General features: G+C 35.3%; 1 protein-coding gene across 15 annotated transcripts in view; it reads left to right on the plus strand.

The window, feature by feature from the left end:
- LOC120626771 overlaps nucleotides 1–21,628 on the plus strand; it is a 108,903-nt gene that overhangs the window by 83,368 nt on the left and 3,907 nt on the right. For 6 of the 15 annotated variants that reach the window (XM_039894453.1, XM_039894454.1, XM_039894452.1 and 3 more), the window contains 15 exons: nucleotides 5,744–5,836; nucleotides 8,372–8,624; nucleotides 8,778–8,964; nucleotides 9,051–9,207; nucleotides 9,295–11,595; nucleotides 11,873–11,999; nucleotides 12,085–12,333; nucleotides 12,540–12,645; nucleotides 12,744–12,996; nucleotides 13,347–13,769; nucleotides 14,349–14,508; nucleotides 17,036–17,144; nucleotides 19,609–19,719; nucleotides 20,245–20,337; nucleotides 21,282–21,431. In XM_039894453.1, coding sequence (XP_039750387.1) covers nucleotides 5,744–5,836; nucleotides 8,372–8,624; nucleotides 8,778–8,964; nucleotides 9,051–9,207; nucleotides 9,295–11,595; nucleotides 11,873–11,999; nucleotides 12,085–12,333; nucleotides 12,540–12,645; nucleotides 12,744–12,996; nucleotides 13,347–13,769; nucleotides 14,349–14,508; nucleotides 17,036–17,144; nucleotides 19,609–19,719; nucleotides 20,245–20,337; nucleotides 21,282–21,431 — 4,772 coding nt within the window. Of the gene's footprint in view, nucleotides 1–5,743; nucleotides 5,837–6,283; nucleotides 7,289–8,371; nucleotides 8,625–8,777; nucleotides 8,965–9,050; nucleotides 9,208–9,294; nucleotides 11,596–11,872; nucleotides 12,000–12,084; nucleotides 12,334–12,539; nucleotides 12,646–12,743; nucleotides 12,997–13,346; nucleotides 13,770–14,348; nucleotides 14,509–17,035; nucleotides 17,145–19,608; nucleotides 19,720–20,244; nucleotides 20,338–21,281; nucleotides 21,432–21,628 lie in introns of those variants that run through there. The other 9 variants (XM_039894455.1, XM_039894459.1, XM_039894461.1 and 6 more) reach the window with 9 other exon arrangements.

The raw sequence follows: 21,628 nt of genomic DNA on the forward strand, positions 1-21,628 counted from the left end.
GCGTTCTAAGTCATTAAATATCACTTCACAAACATCATATCAACCCAAACGGCTAACTACAGGGCACGGGTCTCCTCCCACAAAAGAAGGGGTTAAGGCCGTAGTCCACGCTGGCCCCGTGCGGTTTGTTGAAATTCACACACCTTGAGAACATTATGGATAACTCTAAGGTATGGTTCACGATGTATTCCTTTACCGTTGAAGCAATTTTAATTGCTTAATAAGCACACACTAAGAATAGTTAGAAATGGGATTCGAACTCGCCCCCCGATAGTGATGTCGAAGTCCTACCCAATTGGCTATCACCACTTCTAATACTTGCGTGAAAAAAACATTGCGGAGAAACCTGCATGCTTGAGAGTTCTTCTATTCTGAAAGGCCGTGAAGTCTACCAATCCGTACTTGGTGTATAACGGTCCTAAAACACTTGGGAGACCCGTGCCCTTGTATCGGGCCGGTAAAGGGTTAATGATGACTATAATGGGAGGAACTTCTAGCGTGACCTTGAATAGTCACCCTATTCATAGAAAACTATTTGGATTATTAAGTAATCAAATTATGTTAAGTTGAATATTTTCGCACGAGTAGATACCAGATGTTGTGTAATTAGGACATGATAGTGTCCAATCTCGACCGCAAGCATAAAAATGTTTACTTTGACATGTCACGAATTCTTTGCCCAAGCGACGTGGTGCAACGAAACCATAAAAGGATATATAAGAGGCATAAACAACGAAGGTAAACGTACCTCGTGAGCAGCTATAAGTGTATAAATAATGATAATATATTCACGTATAAATTACATACAATTATATTAACATATTACATAGGTAATTTTAACTGTTTTGGATTTAATTAGGAAATCCGTATACCGCATCAAAATATACTCATGTACATTTAATGTTGTTTCGTTATTTTTTAATCAAGCTTTTGTATTAAACGGCTAGCATCTCAAATGTATAACATTCTTGAGCAGTGGTTTGCCCAAGATTTTTGACCAGGGTAGGCATAATAGACCTATTCGAGTTATGTACAATTTTAAGGGTAGGCAGTGCATCTGTGCATATATGAAATGCACGCCAATGATCTTGAGAAAGTACCTAGTGCCAATGTCATTGGCTTACCTACTGGCAGATAATGAAATGTCGTAGTAGCCAAAGACGTATTAGATATAATTTAGTTTTATATTAGTAGGTACACAGGTAAATTTTGGTTTTAAATATTTTTGTATGCTATTTATTAATTAATGTTATATTTTATGAAAGATTAGAAAAACCAAATCGTTTGTTATAGGTAGCGTAATATGAAGCTTTATAGTTATTTTTTGTCTATAGGTAGGTACTTTTGAAGTGGTTAATAAGGTGCTTCTTTTTACTGAGTGTAATATTTTTTTTTAACATTATAAGTTATTATATAAACATGATATTGTATATATAGATACAGAGGCCATTTTGTTAACCGTGGTGAGAGATAATGATGCCATCATAAATTGTAAATACATAAATATATAATTTGAAAATAGGTACTCCTTTAAAGTTCGAGCATGCGTAATTGCGCCAGGGAAGTTGTCAAATGTTAGAGTTTTTACAGTTTTGGTTCAGCTTTTAAAAAGAGCAGGTGCCGAGTTTCTTGCCCGTTGTTTTCGTGGCAAAACTGCTTTCCGAACGTGGTAGCAAAGTCTGATATTTCATAAGTGCCCTTAGTTAAGCCCTCGTTAGGCCTATGTGGAAGAATAAACATTTTAAATTTTTTTAAAAGTAGTATTAATATCGCTGGCCGGTTTGACACACAGAATACTTTCAATATTATTGGAACCGCGCGGTTGATACGGATGAGGTCAACCACTCAATGAATATTATTATTAAAGCTACAATCTTAGCACAAAACTAATAGATATAAAAGAGTAGATGAGGGTGCAGAACCCTGAAAAGCATTCTCACTCGTAATGCTGATCGACAAACGGTTAGCGTTTACGGTCCATCGATTGTGCCACTTTCTTACCACAACGCGCAACGTCTCAATCGACGACGATGACAGGTGAAAGTTATATCGCCGTTTAGATATATCTTGTTATCGTAAGTGTTTTTTGACAGCATGCATTTGGGAAATATGTGTACACATCACACGTTTTGAATATCTTATTTATTCGTAATGGACACATGAAAGTACCTACGCTATAAAAAGGTTACTTTTTTAATGCCGTTTAATATTAGAACATTGGTTAGAGGGTCTCGTAGTTATAATGGCCGACTAATAATCATCAACCAATTACGGGCCCACTACAATGCACGGGTCTCCTACCACAATGAGAAGCCATAGTCCACCGCACTGGCCCAGTAAGGATTGATGGACTCCACACACCATATGGAGAGTGGAGGAGAGAACATTATGGAGAACTCACAACCATGCAGGTGTCCTTCACCGCTAAAGCTAGTAATATTTTAATTGCTTAAAAGCCAATTAATTAAGAAATGTTAGAGGTGCGTGCTGGGATTAGTGTGTGCGAAAGTGAAGTCCAAGTCCTACAAATAAAGAATAAGAAGTCCATCATTTGCAAAAATCTGTTAGGTATTGTGAAGGATTTTTTTAGGATTCTCCTAATAACTGAACAACGAGTTTTATAAATTAGACATTGTCAAGCCCTTGCCTCGGATCATGCAAGAAGAGATTCTAATGTACGTTCTGTTTACTATGTTCTTTTTTTTTTTTAGTGATCTGTTAATTAGGTTATTATAGAGACCTATTAATGAGTTTATTGTTAAGGATTTTTCAGAACCACGCTAATTACTGAACAACAAGTAATAAGAATTAGACATTGACAACCGCCTTACCTCGAAGAATGCAAGTAGAGCTTTTAAAGTATGTGACTAAAATCTTTTTTAAATGATCTTTTTGTATGATTTATATTTTTTTTTTAAATCCCTCTATCCTGTTAAGGAGGAGACCTGTGCCCAGCAATGAGACATGAATAGCTGAGAATAAAGATGATGATGATATTATGATAGCATTTGATCTTTAAATTATTTAGGTAATAGAATTCCTAAGGTTAATTGTCGTATTAAACCTATCCAAACTAGTTTCGAATCAGTTAAATCCAAAATGGTACGCGCTGTAGACGTAAAAAATGGTCAAGTGTTAGTTTCCAAGCAAACAATAATCTGACTTTATCGATAATCTGGCGTTTACGTTACTCTGTCTGTTTTATTGCATAGTCATCCTTATCGAAGTCGTAATTTTGCAACTCAAGAATAAATTCTCAATACTTTATTTTTTTGGCTGTGTGGTGAAAGCATATCAGTAATACAGTGGTCCCAACTCCTCCTTTCCGCTGGTTCAACTAAGGGAATATAAAAGACAACAGGCAGCAGCATCCTCTGTGCTACTACTACCTACTGCGATCACCAACTATTTCTAATTTAATTATTTATTTCCGAATTATGAATGTTTATTGATACTAGAACATTTCTAATATTTCATGGTAAAATTCATTCTTATTTAAGTATTATTCTAAAGCTAGGGATCATAGATATTTTCGAAGTAGTTATTTAGGAAATAGGAAAAAGCTTAGGAAAAATAGCCTTAATTGTAGGTACCTCCACACTGTTTGCAATGAAATGACTCTGAAAACAATTATTACATAAGTATGTTGTGTGAGGGAGACACAAACTTAGCTTTCTTAATTGGCCCCCCAATTTAAGCATTTTAAATATTTAAACCTCTTGGCCGGTTTTGATGTATAGTCGCCTCCTTAATAGATATATGTAACTATTTAATAAGAAAGCAACTTTAAATTAATATACTTTTTACAAAAAAGTACATAAAAAAGCACTTTGAATGAATGAATGAATACACTTTTATTGTACACAACATAAACATATAGTAAAATTATAAATAAAATTTTACAAAAAGTATCTATACAATTTGGCGGCCTTATCGCTACATAGCTATCTCTTCCAGGCAACCAAAACCGATAAGTATAAATTTACTTAATTATATATAGAAATATATATAAGCAGAACTTCAAAAGTAGCTTAAGTAATTGTGAGCAATTATGTTTATTAACAACACTCCTACATTTGCACGTTCAAATCATTGTACTCGCATTCTAAAGTCTTAAATTGTGTAAATATATATTTCGTTTTACATTTACACATTTCGTATGCACAAACATAGGACAAAGTTAATTTATTTTATTCAATCAACACTTCACAAGGGAGGTTCCGGTGGAGTGATGTATGCTGTGTGAGTGTTTAGGTCCCGGGTTTCATCCTAGGCGGAGGTCATTCGGGAATTTATACCGGTTTCCAAGCCGGATCGGTGTCTATGATTTATCGAGATGCTGATTACAACGACACGTCCGTCAACGATGACACCTTGGTTTAGTCTTCTGGAGTGTACACTGATGCGAGTACGCTATTATACTTACTCTTGAATTTTTGCGCGGCTTGCAGTATATTGTGAATATATAATTAAACTAGGCTATTTGTCGCGGTTTGTACCCAATAACATACAGCAAAATGCAAGAAAGAAGAATAAGAAGTCTTTATATTATGCACATACAAATAGCAAGCCAGGTTTACAAAACAATCGATAATAAAACATATGCACAACCGCGGCCTTATCGCTTGAAGCGACCTCCTCCAGACAACCTTGGGTTTTAGAAAAAAAATTAAATAAAACGGGATAGTGCAATATGCAAATTTGCTTATTATATACATTACTTATACAATACATACTAATACTACATTATTCAATAATATAAATCAAGGTTTACGGTAAGACGACTTTCTTGTTTTTTTTTTTTGAAGAATCGGAATTCGGTTGAATATCTGTTTAACTTTTTAATTTTTTCGACCAATAGTAGGACAATGTTCTTATAAACACCTACAAATCTTTAAATATTTTCAAGAAAAATTTACTGTAAATTCTTGTTTTAAATTGTTAAATTCTAAACTACGTATTTCTTCTTTTTCTTTGTCACAAACTTTTTTTGAACGCGGGGATTTTTGGAGAAAATCAAAGGCTAGAAGGGAAGACTAAAAAAAGTTTGAATTATTTATGCTCCCCGTGAAACATCAGAACATTGAAAATTGATTAGGATAGACTACAAATAACTCTGAAGAAGAATGAATGTAATTTAAAATATAAAAATAATTTATTACGATCTTGGTAATCCTTGTCTCAGTCAACATAGTGTCCTGTGGTTAAGCTAGTAACTACTATTTATTGGTGTCAACTTACATATTCTGCCACTATGTCGAGCTAAAGTTTAGTGGTTAACCGCTACGTCGTGCGTAAGAGGCAAATTCTTGAAATTCAAATGCCTTTAGGAATACCGGTTGAAGTATAGAACACTTGTTCATAACAAAAACGTGGGTAACTAAACGTATTCAAAACGAAAAAATTGAATTCTTTATCAATTGATCGAATTATTTCCGTTTTAATTAGACACTCACTCAATGCATTAAAATAAAATTTTAAAAAATTCGGCTTCAACTATAACAGTAATAATTTTAGTTAAATTTCATTTCCAGGTATCTAAATTAATCATATTTTATTTATACTATTAATTTGGTGGCTGGATCCCGTTATTTATTTACTCATTTTCTTATTATGTACCATTTTGTATGATTATGTATATATTTTATTATATTTATTTTTTGTTTTCTTCCATAACATGTTTATTTTTCAGTTCTGTACTAATTTCTTGTTGGACATGGTTTCATGTAAAGGTGTATTGCAGAGTAACCCCCAAGGCGAGATGTTCGCGAGTATATCAAGTTCTCTATTGGAAAAGTTTCGGTTCGACAGTTCAATGAGTGGCAGTAGTTTGCAGGTTCGCGCCGCTTTGCTCTCAATGTCTCATTTTTTTCATTCGATTGGTCTCATTAATTGCTGTCATGATCATATTTGCACCACATACACATTTTAATAGTAATTCAGCTGCTATAATTGCCACATGGCCTATTTCGTTGATTAAATTAACAGCGTTCACGCCATCTAGCGACAGCTTTACAAATCTATTTATTTAGCTTCTCCTAGATCACCAAAGATGTCGCTTCTTACTCGATTTAATATATTTATGGTTAATATGATTTACTAAATGTGTACACGTACAGTTAGTGCATATTTTCTTTACACTGAATTATTTCAAATGCTTTTTTACTTGAGTATTGCCTACTCAGCAACTACTACTATTATAAATTATGAAGAATTTAAGACGAAGAATGATAAATAATTTCTTCTTTATTAATATCAATCTAGCAAATTTAACTTTTAATGAATAGTGTAATGTTTAACTTTCTGAGAAAAGTAATATTCTAGTTTCAGTCGTACAAATAGAAGGAAAGTCCAAAGTACTTGCCCGCATTCAAACAAGACTTCCTATACAGTGCCCCCATAGTACGTCGATCCCACGGGATGCGAGTAGTAAAGATAAAATAAGACCACTATTAATGTGTGCGTGAACCGTTCACACCGAATTGCGTCAATCATTTTAACTACACTCTTTATTCCCCAGCCCATAGTACAGTCATTCCCTCCTCACAGCTACATGTGTGAGTGTGCTATATTTATTTCCTTGCTGTACGAGCGTTGGTCATGCGGCAACCATGTGTGAGTTGCCAATGAAGTCAATCTACCAGTCATATGCTCCCAAAGTGTTGTCCACTGAAATTTCGTTTTGAGTAAAAGTAATCATGTAAGCAATTAACGATAAGAAATTGCTTTAAAACTTGTAATAATTAAGTGTTCTAATGAGTTTGCTATTAATTGTTGTTTTGATAATTTGGTAAACATTTCAAATTATGCCATTGTTCCGTTCGCATTCATTGGCAACAGTTGCCGTTTGATACTATTGCAGCATTAGCTTCCGCGACTCGACCGTGTTAATTATTTTCAAGGGTTAATATGAAACTTTGAGAAGCGCTAGCAGGAGCTAATATTAAAATTAATCCCCGTTGCCCCAGTATCGCCCAGGGCTTTCGGTAGTGCTGTACTCTCAAGTATATAGCAATGACGGCTGTTATATGTTGTTTTATTAATAAGGTCAAATCTGGCATTTTACGAGATATAATAAATAATTGTGTTTGTGTTAGATAGTGATAAGAACGGACAGTGACATAACGTTAAGTTATAAAGTTAAATAAACTAAATAGGTATCTACTAATTGGAAAAGTTCTCTGTAAATGATTTAGTGCTTTAATTTAGTTCACTAGTGACTAGAAGATTTTATTAGCTATTAAAAATGGGCCTAACGGATTGGGATTCCCGCATTGGGTACTATTCAGTAAGTACTTCATAAGATTTTAAAATAAAACTTGTGTTTCGAAAATGCCACCTGTTTCCTTAAGGCACTGCCAGTTCTATTTTGCGCTTTGATCAAATGATTAAAGGTTAAAGCTACATAAATAACTCTGCAATGACACTTTATACACAATTTATAATACATATTATTAGATATTTACCTTCAGTTTAAGTATTTTATTTCCAATGAATGCACAGTGTTACTTTATCTACTTACTAACCATATCACTGTTAAATATTTTGTTTATACTTACCCACTTACTTAATTTTTTATTGACATGAAGCGTTAATGCAAATAAAATGTAACGGTTATTTTAAATCTTACTAACCTAACAAAAACTTTCATCATACATAATTCAATATCATAGAATGCTTTCAAGAAAAAAGAACAATCATATCACTGTTATGAGTAACAATTGTTTGAATTGTGACCTCATTCGTGGCAGGAAAAGGAATTAAATTGATGATAAGGCCCGCGCTCCGCCTTGCCATGTACCTACTTGAACCTAGATGAAGTAGGTGCTATACTATGTTATTCAATAATGAAGAGTAAATACTTGTTACATTTATCTATATCTACAATCTATACAAGTTAAAACCAGCTTAAAACACCGCATTTCATTGTTAAAATACTCCATGAACTAAATTTTGTTTATATCTATCTTCTTACTAATTTAAACTACTGAAATACCTTAAATTCATCTAACCACAATATCAAATGTTTAGCTCGGTTAACGGAGACCACCACCGCCTAAAATACACTTGCACGTTAAAATGTTTATGTTTGAAGTAACTCGTTTACATTTCAAAATCTTCCGGGACTTCGAATGCTTTTTGTTATCCCTACTTATAAGAAATGTGTAGGTAGTGTGGACGTAGCTTGTTATGTTAATACAACATAATGCGCATAATCTGATGATCGTGTTATTTTGTATATTTCGTCTTGTAATCATTTCATTTTGTATAAAATTTCGAATAAAACTAATAACTAGATGCAATTGTTGATACATCATATATAAAAGCGAAAGTAGCTGAGACTTAATTTAATATGTTTTCGTCCACGCAGGGTGAAGAATCTGTCGGTTCCATCAATACAATGTCGATATGTAAATCAGAGCTGTTGTTTTCGCCGGTCAAAGAAGGTGCCCATGGAGTTCACTTCAGCGTTGATAGTCTTGACTGTGAGCTGCCAACTGAACAAGATCTTATTCTCACATGTCAAGCGAATAAAGATAATTACACCATCGCCTTCGAGGGCAGTCTCACCATTTACTCTGAGGACAGTGAGTGCGCTGAATTCACCGTCAATCAAAAACATGGTACTACACGATTAATACATTCCTTATCTTACTCTTATCTAATATGATTTCAATGACACAATTTAGCAACACCTACTTTATAATTTTGTAGTGATTCATAATAGCCCATAACTCATGATAAGCTTCTTACTAATTTTAATGTTCGTTTTTCAGACAAATTGGTTAAGAAAGATTTAAACATAGCCTTAGATAATGATGAAAGAACGCGCAGGAATTTAGAATTACTAGAAAGATGTAAGAAATTAACTAATAAGCTAACAACTTCTATGGCCAGAAGTGATTTAGGTTTAACTACCTGGAGTAAGCTTAAAAAACAAACCAGTCATTCACCCCTAAAGAGGTAAGAATAAAGAATAATATATCATTTTTTTAAAGTGAATAGCAAAAATTATAAACCTAACTTACAATACTTTAAAAACTTTTTAGGCATCCATCTGGAAATAACAATGAAGAATCAAATGAATCAACCGATAATACAAGTGAAATGAACAATTCAGTAATCAAAAGTCAAAGCTTACCAAACTTGTACAGGAAAAAACTGCTGAGCAGTTCAATCAATTCTGCTGCATTAAGCAACTCAACGGTAAACATCTACCAGTGTTAATTAGAAATTATTAAAGCAATCATGTAACCATGTGTATTTATGAATTTATCACTTTTATTTTTTTAGGTCGACTCTTTTACAGCCAACCAAAGACTAATTGGAACACCAACATGTATGAAGGTTTATGATGTTTCACTAAATCGTTCAACACTTGGCAGTCAACATTCGGAACCTATGAGCACATCTTCTACGGACAACCAAACGTCGTCTGATAAAAGTCAGACGAAACAGTCTTTTAATCTGGTGAAGCTTTTTATGAAACAAAAAAGCACTAGTAATGATGGTATTGTTAGTATGGATCAATTAGATCGATCGGAGTGCTGGCCTTCTAGTTCAGGGGGTGAAAGCGGAGAGTCAATGGGGGAGCAAAAGCTAGGCATTTTCAAAAGCAGTCATGCTGAAAGACCTCAAGTCGATTTACCTATCGAGGCGCTTGAAGAAACGTCATCAGCAGTTTATGAAGAAATTCGAACACCAAATCCATATAATAGAGTTTATGACGAAGTGTTAATAGAGGAAGAAGAAGTTGAAGGGGCTAATAAGTTGAGTGATAACGAATCTAATCTATATGCTATTGTGAATAAACCTCACTTTAAAAGAACAAACTTAAATATTACAAATAGCCCCTCAAAAGGAAGATATAGTAGAAAATCATGTTCCTCTCAGTCATCGGCCACGAGTGTTAGTATTTCTAGTTGTTCTGAGTCTGATGGTACCCAAATAACAAGAATGAATAGGGTACTGCAAAGAGAATCATGTGATACTAAAGCCACTTCTACGCATCTTGAAGCTGCTAAGCTAGATAAAAGCATGCAAACATCATCTCTTCAAGTTTCATCTATGTCACATGACCGAGAAATATATAAAGTTGTAGAGGCTTCGTTCCTTGAAAAACTAAAAGAGGGCGATTGTGAAAAACCTGTTTTTGTTTTGTATCCTAATTATACTTTACCAGACATAAGCTTTTTGAATGGCAGACCTAATATATATTTAAGTCCAGTAAAAGTAAATATATCACCAAAATCAAATGACACCCGAAAAAATAGAATGCAACTAAAAGGTAAACGACCGTTTTCATGCACTGATGTAGAAATGCTTAAGAAAAAAGGTCTTGGCCATATTAAAGATTGGGATTCCCTGAATTTCTTGCTACCGCTTGAATGTAGACAGTTACTCTCCGAAATGCCAGAATTAATGCAGTATATTAAAGAAAAAGATATACCAAATAAATCTGATAAATACTGTAATTTATCACCTGCATCAAAGAAGAATAGGCCAATGAGTTGTGATTGCACCAATTTAGCCAATACTACAGCTGTTTCGTCAAGTTCAAGTACAGCAACTCAACCATCATCAGGATATCGAGGGTCGTCAACAATGTTAACTGATGAATCCTCTCAAAATAGCCCTGCTCCTACAGGAAACTTTAATCCATTATTTGTTTACCGCTACGACAGTGCTACAAGTTCTGAAGCCAGTTGTGCAAATACTGAAGGTCAAAGAATAAATCCATCGATACCAAAACGGTCACTGTCTCTAGCCGATCAAAATAGAATAGCAAAACAAGGAGAACTTGCTCCTCCAAGACCCCCTTTACCTAAGAGTATTTTACGTAAATCTATGGATAAAACACGCAAAACTACTGCGCAAACAAAACGATACAGTATGTTTGAACTCGACGATTTTATTCAAGACCCAATAGTATGCGCTTCAGCTGCTGTGGAGAATAAAACTAAGAGAAGGTCACTTCAAGAGCCTTATTATCTTCAAAATCAAACAAATTTTGATTACAGAAAAAATAATGACTTAGCTGCCAAAAGATTGTCTCAACAATTCTTAGATGCTGCTGATAAAGACGCTGATTATAACGAATATTATCAAGATGAAGGAGTTGGGACTGAAAGCAGCCTTGAGTCAGGAAAATCGAATGAAATAAAGTTTCATAGACCGCATACGCCTCCGCTTCCGAAACCAAGAACCAAGAAAATTGAATACATTGATTTTCCACCACCCGGTGCACTTATAAGCAGCGCTGATTTACAACAGTTAGAAGAGTTTCTCAAGCAAAGTGGGATCAACTGTCAAAACATGGATGAATGGGATCAAAATCAAGTTCAAAAGGTAAGAAGTCAGGTTACGAAATTCCTCCAAATGAAGCGTTCCCAGGAAGAAAACCAAAGGTCTACAGATTCAAGTAGCAGTAGTTGCAATAGCAAGAAATCGGTTAGCTTCGCACAGAAGCCAGATACTAAACCTGATGTACAACAAAGTCAAACAAAACCTTTAGATGAACTAAAAGTAGCAAGTCTTGCTACACCGCCAAATTCGCCGAATATTTCTGCTATGGTAGCACAAAGACACTATCAGGTAACATCATTTTATTGCCCGTTTAATCTGCACCATAATGCCAGTTCGTGCCTGTAAGTATTTTTGTTCTTTATTTTCTTTTTAGTACTTTTCCATAGCAGTTCATCATTCGGCATGTCTCACGGTATCATTATTTCCTTTATTTCTTTTATTTGTGTTGTTTTAATTTCTCACCATGCAACCTTTTTTCCACCCTTTGCTTCATTAATTAGCTACTTCATGCTGGTGAAATAGCTAAATATTAATAGCTATTCCTCTAAATTTGGGCGTGTTTCAGGCCAAAAATTTAGCCGAGATACCTATTTGCGAAGAAGGAGAAGTAAGTCCAGATGAATTTTTAAGTCCTACAACACAAAATGATGGAAGACAAAAGTACGACCTCATTGATGTCTCTCAAAAAAGAGGTAGCGGCTTTTTGCCTTTTATAAATGATTATATTAATTTTTTTATATACTTTGCCTACTGAACGTCGACCATTTTTGTCTGCAGCATTAGTCTCTAATGTAACGGATGCTGTTGAAATGTTGATTCAGCACTTTTCTCCTGCAACGGATCAAGCAGAACTAGCTTTCTTAGGTGATTCAAAACAATCACCGGCTTGTGCAAAGATTGCCCTAAATGCTTTGTGTCCAGCATTATACGCCATATTTAGAGATGGTCTAAAGGAAAACATTGAAACTTCTTTTGGTGCTGTCAATAACTCTGTCTGGCAAATGGTAGAAGCGACAGCTAGACAAGGTAACTTAAAATATATTTTTACAATGTTAAACGGTGGTATAATGAAGTTAATTTTCTAAAATATTAACTTGGCTATAATCATATCAACGCTTTACCAAAAGCGTGGTTTAAGCGTTTTTGCGATCTTTATATAATTAATTTTTTTAATGTCCAAGAAAAACATTATAACTAAGCGAAGGCAAAAGGTAATTCGTTTTTTTTTCCAGGTCCCATAACCAAGTCCCTTAATGAACTGGTTTTAAGAATAAACAGTGAAGACGCAGTAACGGAAGGATTGGTCAAATTCAATGCATTTATTTTAGGTCTATTAAAGTAAGTTCAAATGTCTACTAGTACCTCCAAAACTGTATATCCTATAAGTATTGCTGTACTTGTCAAACACAAATAATAATGTTTTTATGTTGTTGCAGCGCACAATCTGTAGATGCGTGGGTGTCGTATGTGCGGACAAGGGAATCAATACTAGCAAAGCACTACGACTCCGATTCTCTCATCCTAGCGGGTTGCGTAGGCGAATCGCGATGTAGAGCCCTGTTGGATACGTTGCTGGCCAGCCTCGAACCACTCAGACTTCTGCCGTTCTCCCTTGATCTTATGTTCGAAATGCGCGAGTTACACCGAAGTTTCAAGAGGATTGAAAACGATATGAGAGCTGCTAGTAGGGTGAGAAAAACAATAAAAAAACCTCTCGGAATCACTCTAATTTTTAGTCAGTAGGGAATGTATTTCGTGCATTGATGCTACATACTACTTACATATTAACTGCGCCGCAAACCAGAGCAGACATCGCTTTATTTGCATTTTATTGTTTATTGCATGTGCTTTCGAGACACGATTCACTTCGAACGGAAACTTTCAACATATACTTTCGTGCACAGCTTTCATAAAATGCAAATAAAGGCTTAACCAAACGATCGATGTCGATAGGTGACCTATCAAGGACATTTTACCCATTGAAATTCTAACAACAGACAGTTCGTTGCATGATCTTAAAACTTTGATGTATTTAACAGCCCACTACGATTAACACTCCGCCACTAACACTGAACCAGAGAAACCTGCTGAAGCTGGTCCGTTCGATGCAGTCCAGCGCCATTTCGAGTGACGACTGTCAGACTAGTGTCATAATGAGACACAAAGAGCCCAGAAACAAAGAGCCATCCACGCCAGACTTGTTGAACGAGTCGGCAAATGTTAAGACTACTGTTGAAAAAAATAGGCCGAGGTCATGTGTAAACCCATCTCCTATAGGCTACGACATGTGTCCTAACAACAGTAGAATAGACCTTGAGAATAATCGGAGATGGTCAGGAGTGCACCTGGGCTCGAAATTGATGCAAGCATTTGACAGATTAGTATTTGATGACAGTGATGATTACACTGATAGTCTAGAAAACAATAAGCCCTCCGCTAAAGCACCCGGCAATGACACGAAGGTAACTTGGAGGGAACCTATGTGTGGATTACATGCATTTGTGCTTTGTTTGGTAGCGTTTTGTTTCGTTTATCACCTTTTTTACAGGATTAACCGCTTATGCTTCTGTGTTCACATTTTTATCATTTTATGTTTTTGATCATTGTGTTTAATACCCACCGTTATTTTGCTCGGTTGAATGTTTTTCATAAACCCGCACCAAAACTTACATAAATCATCAAACCGAGCAGGAAATTCTATCGGCGTCGCGCATATCATACGACATGCGGTTTGTGTATAGAATATGTTTAGTCGTAAATAAAAGCAAGCATGCATGAATACCGTAAAATGACTAGAATTATTAGTTTACTTGTTTGACCTTTATGAAAAGTTTGTATCGAATCGGAATATTGTGTTCTTTTGATTTAGACTGTTGAAATCTTAACGTTAGACTATTTTTGGAAATCGTAAAATAAATGCAGTTTCGTTTATCCAAAACTATAGTATATTAAATTTTTGCTGAACGGTACATTAGATCCTTGCACGTTAGATGCTGAAATATTTGTTAAATAAACGGGCTTAAACTAGTTTTATTTGTTAGCTGGATATAAGCGGCGAGGAGCAGTGGCGGCCGGGCTCAGCCAACAGCAGTGCGAGTGGGAACACAGGCGCTGGCAGCAACAACTCGGGGGGAAAGTTCCGACGTTTACAGCTAAAATGGGAAATGCTGAGTACTGCCGAAAGCCCCGTCACGCCATCTGGTAAGTAGTTAATTAGTTAAACAAGTGTCCGTTCACGTGGTACTTGAAAATATTCAGAATTAATGATATCACCTGCCTAAAAAAATGGTAATTTTCATTACTTCAAACTTTGGAATTCTTCCAGACTAGCTTAGCAGTCGTCATTTTTCCGTGGTGAAAATCACTTTGTATCAATGTTCCTTACATGAAAGTACCTGTCTATCTACGTTTTCTTGTTCTATGTAAGCATGCATGACCTTTAGGCAAGTGGGTGATAAATATGAGTGAATCATTATCGAATTGGAAAATTTGGTGTGTGATATTATGTACTAGATATTTAGATTCCAATAGACTATAACCTTGCAATAATGAAAAGTATGGTAGGTACGTAAAGTTATGGAAAGATTATCGCTAAAAACTCAAATGACTGACTAAGAACTGACAAAAGGCGAAGGAGGAACGCTGTAACGCACCTGTCATATTATATGAGTATGAAGTACTTTATATCCTATAAACGTTTTTAGGTAAGCAGGAACCTTCCTAACTCCGAGAGCATACTGATAAATCTATACTGAAAAGTTTGCATTTTTGTTTGTTTGAAATCCCAGAAGGATTTGAAAAATCTTTTCTTTTTTTTCATTTTATAAATAGTTCAATATCTGAGGAAGGCTGTAAGTGCTATAACTATTTAAATTTGACTACCTTAGGGGATTAGATAGTAAATGGAAGGTTGTATGAAAATCGGATTTTTTTTTTTTTAATTTTATCGTTGAATGTAGGTTTAAATGACATTTTTCAGGATTTATTTAAAAAAAAACCACCCTCATAAAGCACACAAAGAGGACGATAATTTATTTTAAAGATCTCTTTGTTTGCTTTGATAGCCCGATTCCCTAGTAAGGTTTCAAACTATTAAAAATCACCCTTAGGAGACGAGCGAACGTAGGCGGGGCGACACAGTGGGTCGGGGTATATTGTGTAGAACAACGAGAGAAATTTTGGTTTATGGAACTTATCAAAAGTTGTAGCCGGATGAAGTCGAGGGAGACCGCTAGTTAGTATAAAACAATAAACGACGCTACCGATATGGCAGCGCACGCGCAAGGCTGAAGGCAACTTCCGTGGGGATCGTATACCGCTATTTAACTACCTACCTACGATGGTATAAACAAGCAGGTGATAGAGTCACTACCAAACCGGACTTGATGTTTCAAAACTTTTTTTCTAGTACGCTTACTGTAAAAGCTTTTAATGCGATAAATTATCAGGTGCCAATAAATTTTAGAAGTTAAAAAACGTTGAAAAGTACTTATCCATACGTCTTAATCGATACTCCATACTTTTTTATTATAAATGCGAATGTGTATGTTTGTTTGTTTGTTACCTGTATCAACCATTGGATCAATCTTAAACAGAAATTGAAGAAGCATAGCTTGCATCCTGGAGATGCACATAGGATTTTTACAAAAAAAAGGAAAGTGCCCATGCGTGCCAAAAAAATACTTTATTACCTATGCACGGTTCCTAACTACACAGATTGGTCCAAATTTCCTTAGAAATAACTTTCATATTATGGGCATAGGATACTTTTATCCCGAGCAAACTAACGAACACAGATACAGATGGTATCGCGGGCAACTTGCAAGTAACAAAATAATTGCAACATTGTTGCATATTTTTGGTGCCTTAAATAACCTGTTTAAATAACGATGCTATTTATTACAGCGTGGAATATTTCTTCCGCGTTTGTAATAGTTGTTGTAATATGTCAGTCAAGACGGAGTTGAACTGGGTTCAGGGAGGGATTACAAGCCTAAAATAGCTTTAGACACCATAACTATGTCAAACACGACTGTTCGAATAATTAAGACAAACTATACCGATACAACAGACGGACATAAATGAGTTGGAAGCTATTATAAATCCCCTTGTATAAGTGGAATACGAAGCATTATGAACTGTATTATATAATGAGTAGTAAACACTAACCTACGTATTTTGAAAAGGGACTACAAAAATCCATCAAAAATCTGCTTACCAATTATGTCAAGATTTTATTAATTTAATATCTACTTAGTAAATAGTAGGTATTTTTTTGTGTATAGAAGTATTTTGAAGTCAGGCAGGCATAAGAAAAGAGAAAAACGTAATTCAGGGTGTACGAAAATTTTGTTTGATTGTTAGATTGTAATCTTGATGAAAGTCTGATTCAAAGTTTTATGTGCAATAGGCACATTTAATTAATTTTGTTTTAAAATACTAAAACCATAATAACGATTCATAACAAGTTAATAATTCTTAAAATTCTGTAAAAGAAACATTAAATGAAATCTTTTGAAATCTTTTCGTTAAACTATTAAGTAATACTATGTACTTGTTGAGAAGAAAAACTACTGAATTCGAAACGGCCTTCGGTTTTATATTCGTATTTCTTTTGATAAATCTACTGGCGCTTACCTTTGCCAGCTTTCTGTCAACGTCGTAGGCAACTAGTTAATAACTATTATGTGCTCTTACAAATATTATTTATAAAAAATACTTGTTGTAGGAGAAACATCACCAGCTACAGCTCGAGGATCCAAAATCCCACGGCCGGTGTCATCACCAGTCCGGCCTCAGGCGCCAACAGCGCAGTCGCCCGCCAAAAACACGCATCGGTAAAATATTTTTTCCTTCATATTTTATGTAACAATTATTATACGTTTTAACTCCTCGTTGCTTATAAGCATCGCAAAGATTTAAAAACGCATATAACTTCTGGCTTCTGTTTACCTGCCACCTTGAAGATACCCAATCTTCAAATCAAGAGTAAACAGGCAGCATCATCACTTACTAGGTGCAAGCGCTACTCTATAAATGTATATTGACTACTTCTTTTTCACTGAACTAGTGGTTAGCATGTTCGACTGTGGATTACCAGTTTCTAATTACGCTTTTGAAATTGTTAGGAATTGTTTTTCTGTCAAATTTTTTTTAGTTGCTACCAGGTCGGAGTTTAAAAAGTGGCAGTGTTCGACACCGTGTCCCGAAAGCACCAAGAGCCGTCGCTACTAGTTTTTTTCACTAATATGGAAGAATAATCGTTATAGGCCACCAACCCGCACTGGTGCAGCCCGGGTTACCAATGTTCTCATTCACTCTGTTTAGTGAGAAAATGTTTGTGCCTAACAGTTCTATGAAAGTAAACTTTGATACGAGAACGATCAGGCAACAAAAGGGCAGGGCAGCTGCCAACTTTTTTTATCAAGGTGTTACCTAATAATGTCCAGTAGTTTATCTTCTTTTTCTTACACATACTTTAACTTTCTTGGCAAAGGTCCATACGTTTAGTAGCGTCATAAGAACAATCCTATAAATATTTTAAGAACCCACCCAAAACACTATAAATAAACTCCACATTACAAAAGTAAAATATAATATATCCAGCATCCAACCTTGTGAAAACACAACGAAATTCAAGTGTGAATTTTAAATAAAGCGATTGTACGTGATTTTGTTTGTAGAAGCGAATCATCAAAAAAAAACCCCGCTGTTTGTGTTTTGTAAAACTGGAATGAATAATGGAATATTAATAATAGGTTTAATGCGTGACCTCATTTACCTGTTAGGAGTTGGGGAACTTTCATAAATAGGATCTGCCCTATTTGTTCAATTAAAAAAATTGGGTTAAGCGAGTGTCGGACAGTTCCCATAGTGAAGAGTTCTGTATCACTAAAGATCAGCAAAGTAGTATAGTATTAAAACTTAACATCATAATATTCTATATCAGAAAAACAAATTTTGACATGAATCATTCTACATTATTCTAAAAAAAACATTAGAAGTGTTTTTAAGTTCTACTTCATACCACAATTTCAAATTTTCCTCCACACTTAAAATTCATATTACGTGTCTTACTTTTGAATCATTTTCCTTTCCTGCGCGCTTTGTGTGCATTGAAATTTCTAATGCCTCGCCACCCCTAATTTTTTCGAAACTTCTCTACACTGTTAAACTGCCAAATTTAATTTATCCGTGAGAACTTTATATTATACTGAAAGTAGAATCAAATAACGGATTAGTGACATACCTACAGATGACAGACACACAAACGGGCACGACGAAATTAAACAGGTTCCATTTTCGCCGTTTGACTAACTAACTCTAAAAAGTGTTGAGTACTGATTACAACCACATAACTACCTACCTAAATGTTGTTTGTATTTCTCGATAGGGTTTTATATTCCGAATCTTTTATTTCAAATAGCCCCTTTTAAATATTACCGGTTTTAAATTAAAGGTGTAAAGTTTCCTATTTAACGTTTTATAACAATAACTACATAAGTACAAATGTTTGATCCAATTATACCGTTGCGTTGCCTGTTGTGTAATAACTTCACTTTGATCTTTACACTTTATGTGACTTCGGCCGAATTTTTAACTTGCATTTCTATACTTATTGCCGTTTTCAAAAGTTTATCTTAACGATTTGGAATACAAATATTTACAATACGCGAACCGCTGATAAATGATCGAAAATTGGTATTTATTTATCAGAGATCAAATAGAAACTTCAACGCGATGTTGTAACAGATTTACAACTTTAAATGAATAGTTTTAAATTCACGTAATATAACAATGGATCACCTCTACTAACCTTACTATAAGCAGTTAGTAAGAGGTGATAGCCTAGTGGGTAAAACTTTCCGCTTGTCTTTCGGGGGCACTGAGTTCGATCCCCGGGACGAAACACTACCGGCAATGGGTAATCCTCAAGATTATGATGAACTACTACATATTATGATACAAACAAGGCGATGATAATATAATTGTTAACGTTTAAATATCGATAGTACCTACGTTGTTATTAAACAAAGAATAGGTGGTCACACAAATCATTTCGTAGTGCCTATGAAATTGGCTTTCAGGGAATAGACTGTGGTAGTGTTTACGCCAGCTATATTTGTAAACTGCAATATGCCTAAAAATAAACAGCATTTTACAAGCGCTAAGAGGGAAATACAGTCGAAACAACAATTTAAATAACTCTTTGCCTTCTTAGTTCCTATGTAGCATCTATATTAAGCTAAATTTTTAATATTAGTTTTAAGTATGCAATAAATAATGTTTTTTAAAACACAGAGGCATCCCCGTACCGGTACGTAAAGGTTCTTCGCCCACAACAACGGCTCCACGTCCTAACACTACGAGGGCAGGTGCCACGAATAAGAAACCTCCGCAACCCGCCAATAGGTAAATATTATTAAATATAAAAAAAAATGTATTTTTCTGAAAAATTATTTATCTGGCCCAGTATTCAGAAACTTTTGGACAGTCATGTTATCTGCATACAAAATTCACAATGGTTTCCATAGTTAAACGTTGAAAAACATAATTTAACTTAATTTTTTTAGAATCATTATTTTTAAAAGTTTGTCATTGTTTATTTTTAGTAAGAACGTCTTAAGCGATACAATTGGCTTTGGCAACTTTTGTCCAAAAAATTACTGAACATTGGCCTTTGAAGGTTTTTATATGGATCACTTTACTTTTATGTTTGTGCACACATAATTTACACTACTATTTTAGGGGCACCTTCTCGGGATTTATGATAAAGTTAAGATTGAGAAGCTTATTTTTATTTCATAAGGTGGAGGTTTTTATTGAATTCCTTATTTTTCTTTGGGAATATATATGTTAGTTAACGTTTGTTCTCGCTTTGGGCTATCTTAAATACATCACACGCTTTTCTTGACACAAATTATATGCACGCTTCAGAGGTATACCTGAGAAGTCAACGAGAAAACCTGCGGACAAAACTCGAATCGCAAACGTTGCTGCTAAAAAAGCAAACAGTTCTATGAAGTCGCCGTATGTATTACTGATATGGGGCTTGATGTTATCTTTTTCTTAAACTAACATGAATTCTATATCATATTTCTAACATTTCAATAGTTTGACATACGTGTATATCTGGTTAAAGGTATAACAAATGGCATGGTTGCACGATGGGTATCTATTGCGATGCATGGTGCGGGGTATAAAAAACCTACAGTTGCCAAATTTTATTGCTTTCGTTTGTTCTTGAACAATATTCCTCGCACGGTGTTATTTATTTTTTTCAAACTTATCTCAATCTGTATCAGTTAACCCATTAACTATAATGCAGTGTTATTTTTAAAATAACAATAACAAAACTAAGTAAATTATAAGTCTTAACTCAGTAGCAATTAGCAAAATGATTGTTTGATCCATTTTTCTAGTAACCGTTATTCCAAAGTGTGTATCCATGACAGTTTTAGTAGTAGTATTGCTTTTTGTGACAGAGCTCGTCCGGGGAAGTACTACCACCGTGCTTATTTCTGCCTCTAAGCAGCATTGTTGCAATGCTGTGTTCCGGTCTGAAGGGTGGGGTTGCCGGTGCAATAACGGGCACATAAGGCTTAAAACCTACGCCTCAGGTTCTCGGACACACGGCAGCGATTTGCAGGTTGTGTCCTTTGCATGCGCTGCGAAGTATTGCTCTGTTTATGGGCGACGGTGTACCACTTACCACCTGTTGAGCCACCTGCTTGGACCGTTAATTATTGCAATAAAAAAGTGTTATTTTCAATAAAAATAACGAAACAAATTTTATATGGACTTACCTCACTAGGTGCACTAAATTCTTACGTTCAGTTTTACACTTACAGCGCCAAAATGGCGTCGATCAATTATTAGAATCAAAAATATAGTGACAGTAACCTGTACGTTGGTATAATTATTGAGGTTAAAGACCGAGGTTGATGATTATGATGGTGATGGTGTATGCACAGAGCGTCTCGCGTGGACGGTGCGTGTGTGGGCGGTGCACCGCGGCCCGCGTCGCTGCCGTACGGGCGAGCCGCGCCGCCACCCGCACCTCGTCGCGCCGCTTCATCGTCGGCAGCGCGGGCGCACGCGCACCACGCACAACAGAAGAACAAGTAAGCTACCTCGTTTATCAACAGACGTGGATTGGTTCTGGCAGCTTGAAAACCGGTTAAAAATTCAAACCGGTTTCGGTTCACCTGGTTTCGGAACAATTTGCCCTAAGAGCGTTTCATGACTGGATTCGATTTCAAGACTTTGCATAATTAAAACGCTACCAAAAATTCTACGTGGTGTATATTGCTACGTAACT

Source organism: Pararge aegeria, chromosome 10 (assembly GCF_905163445.1).
Source record: "Pararge aegeria chromosome 10, ilParAegt1.1, whole genome shotgun sequence".
In the NCBI taxonomy this organism is placed as follows: Eukaryota; Metazoa; Arthropoda; class Insecta; order Lepidoptera; family Nymphalidae; genus Pararge; species Pararge aegeria.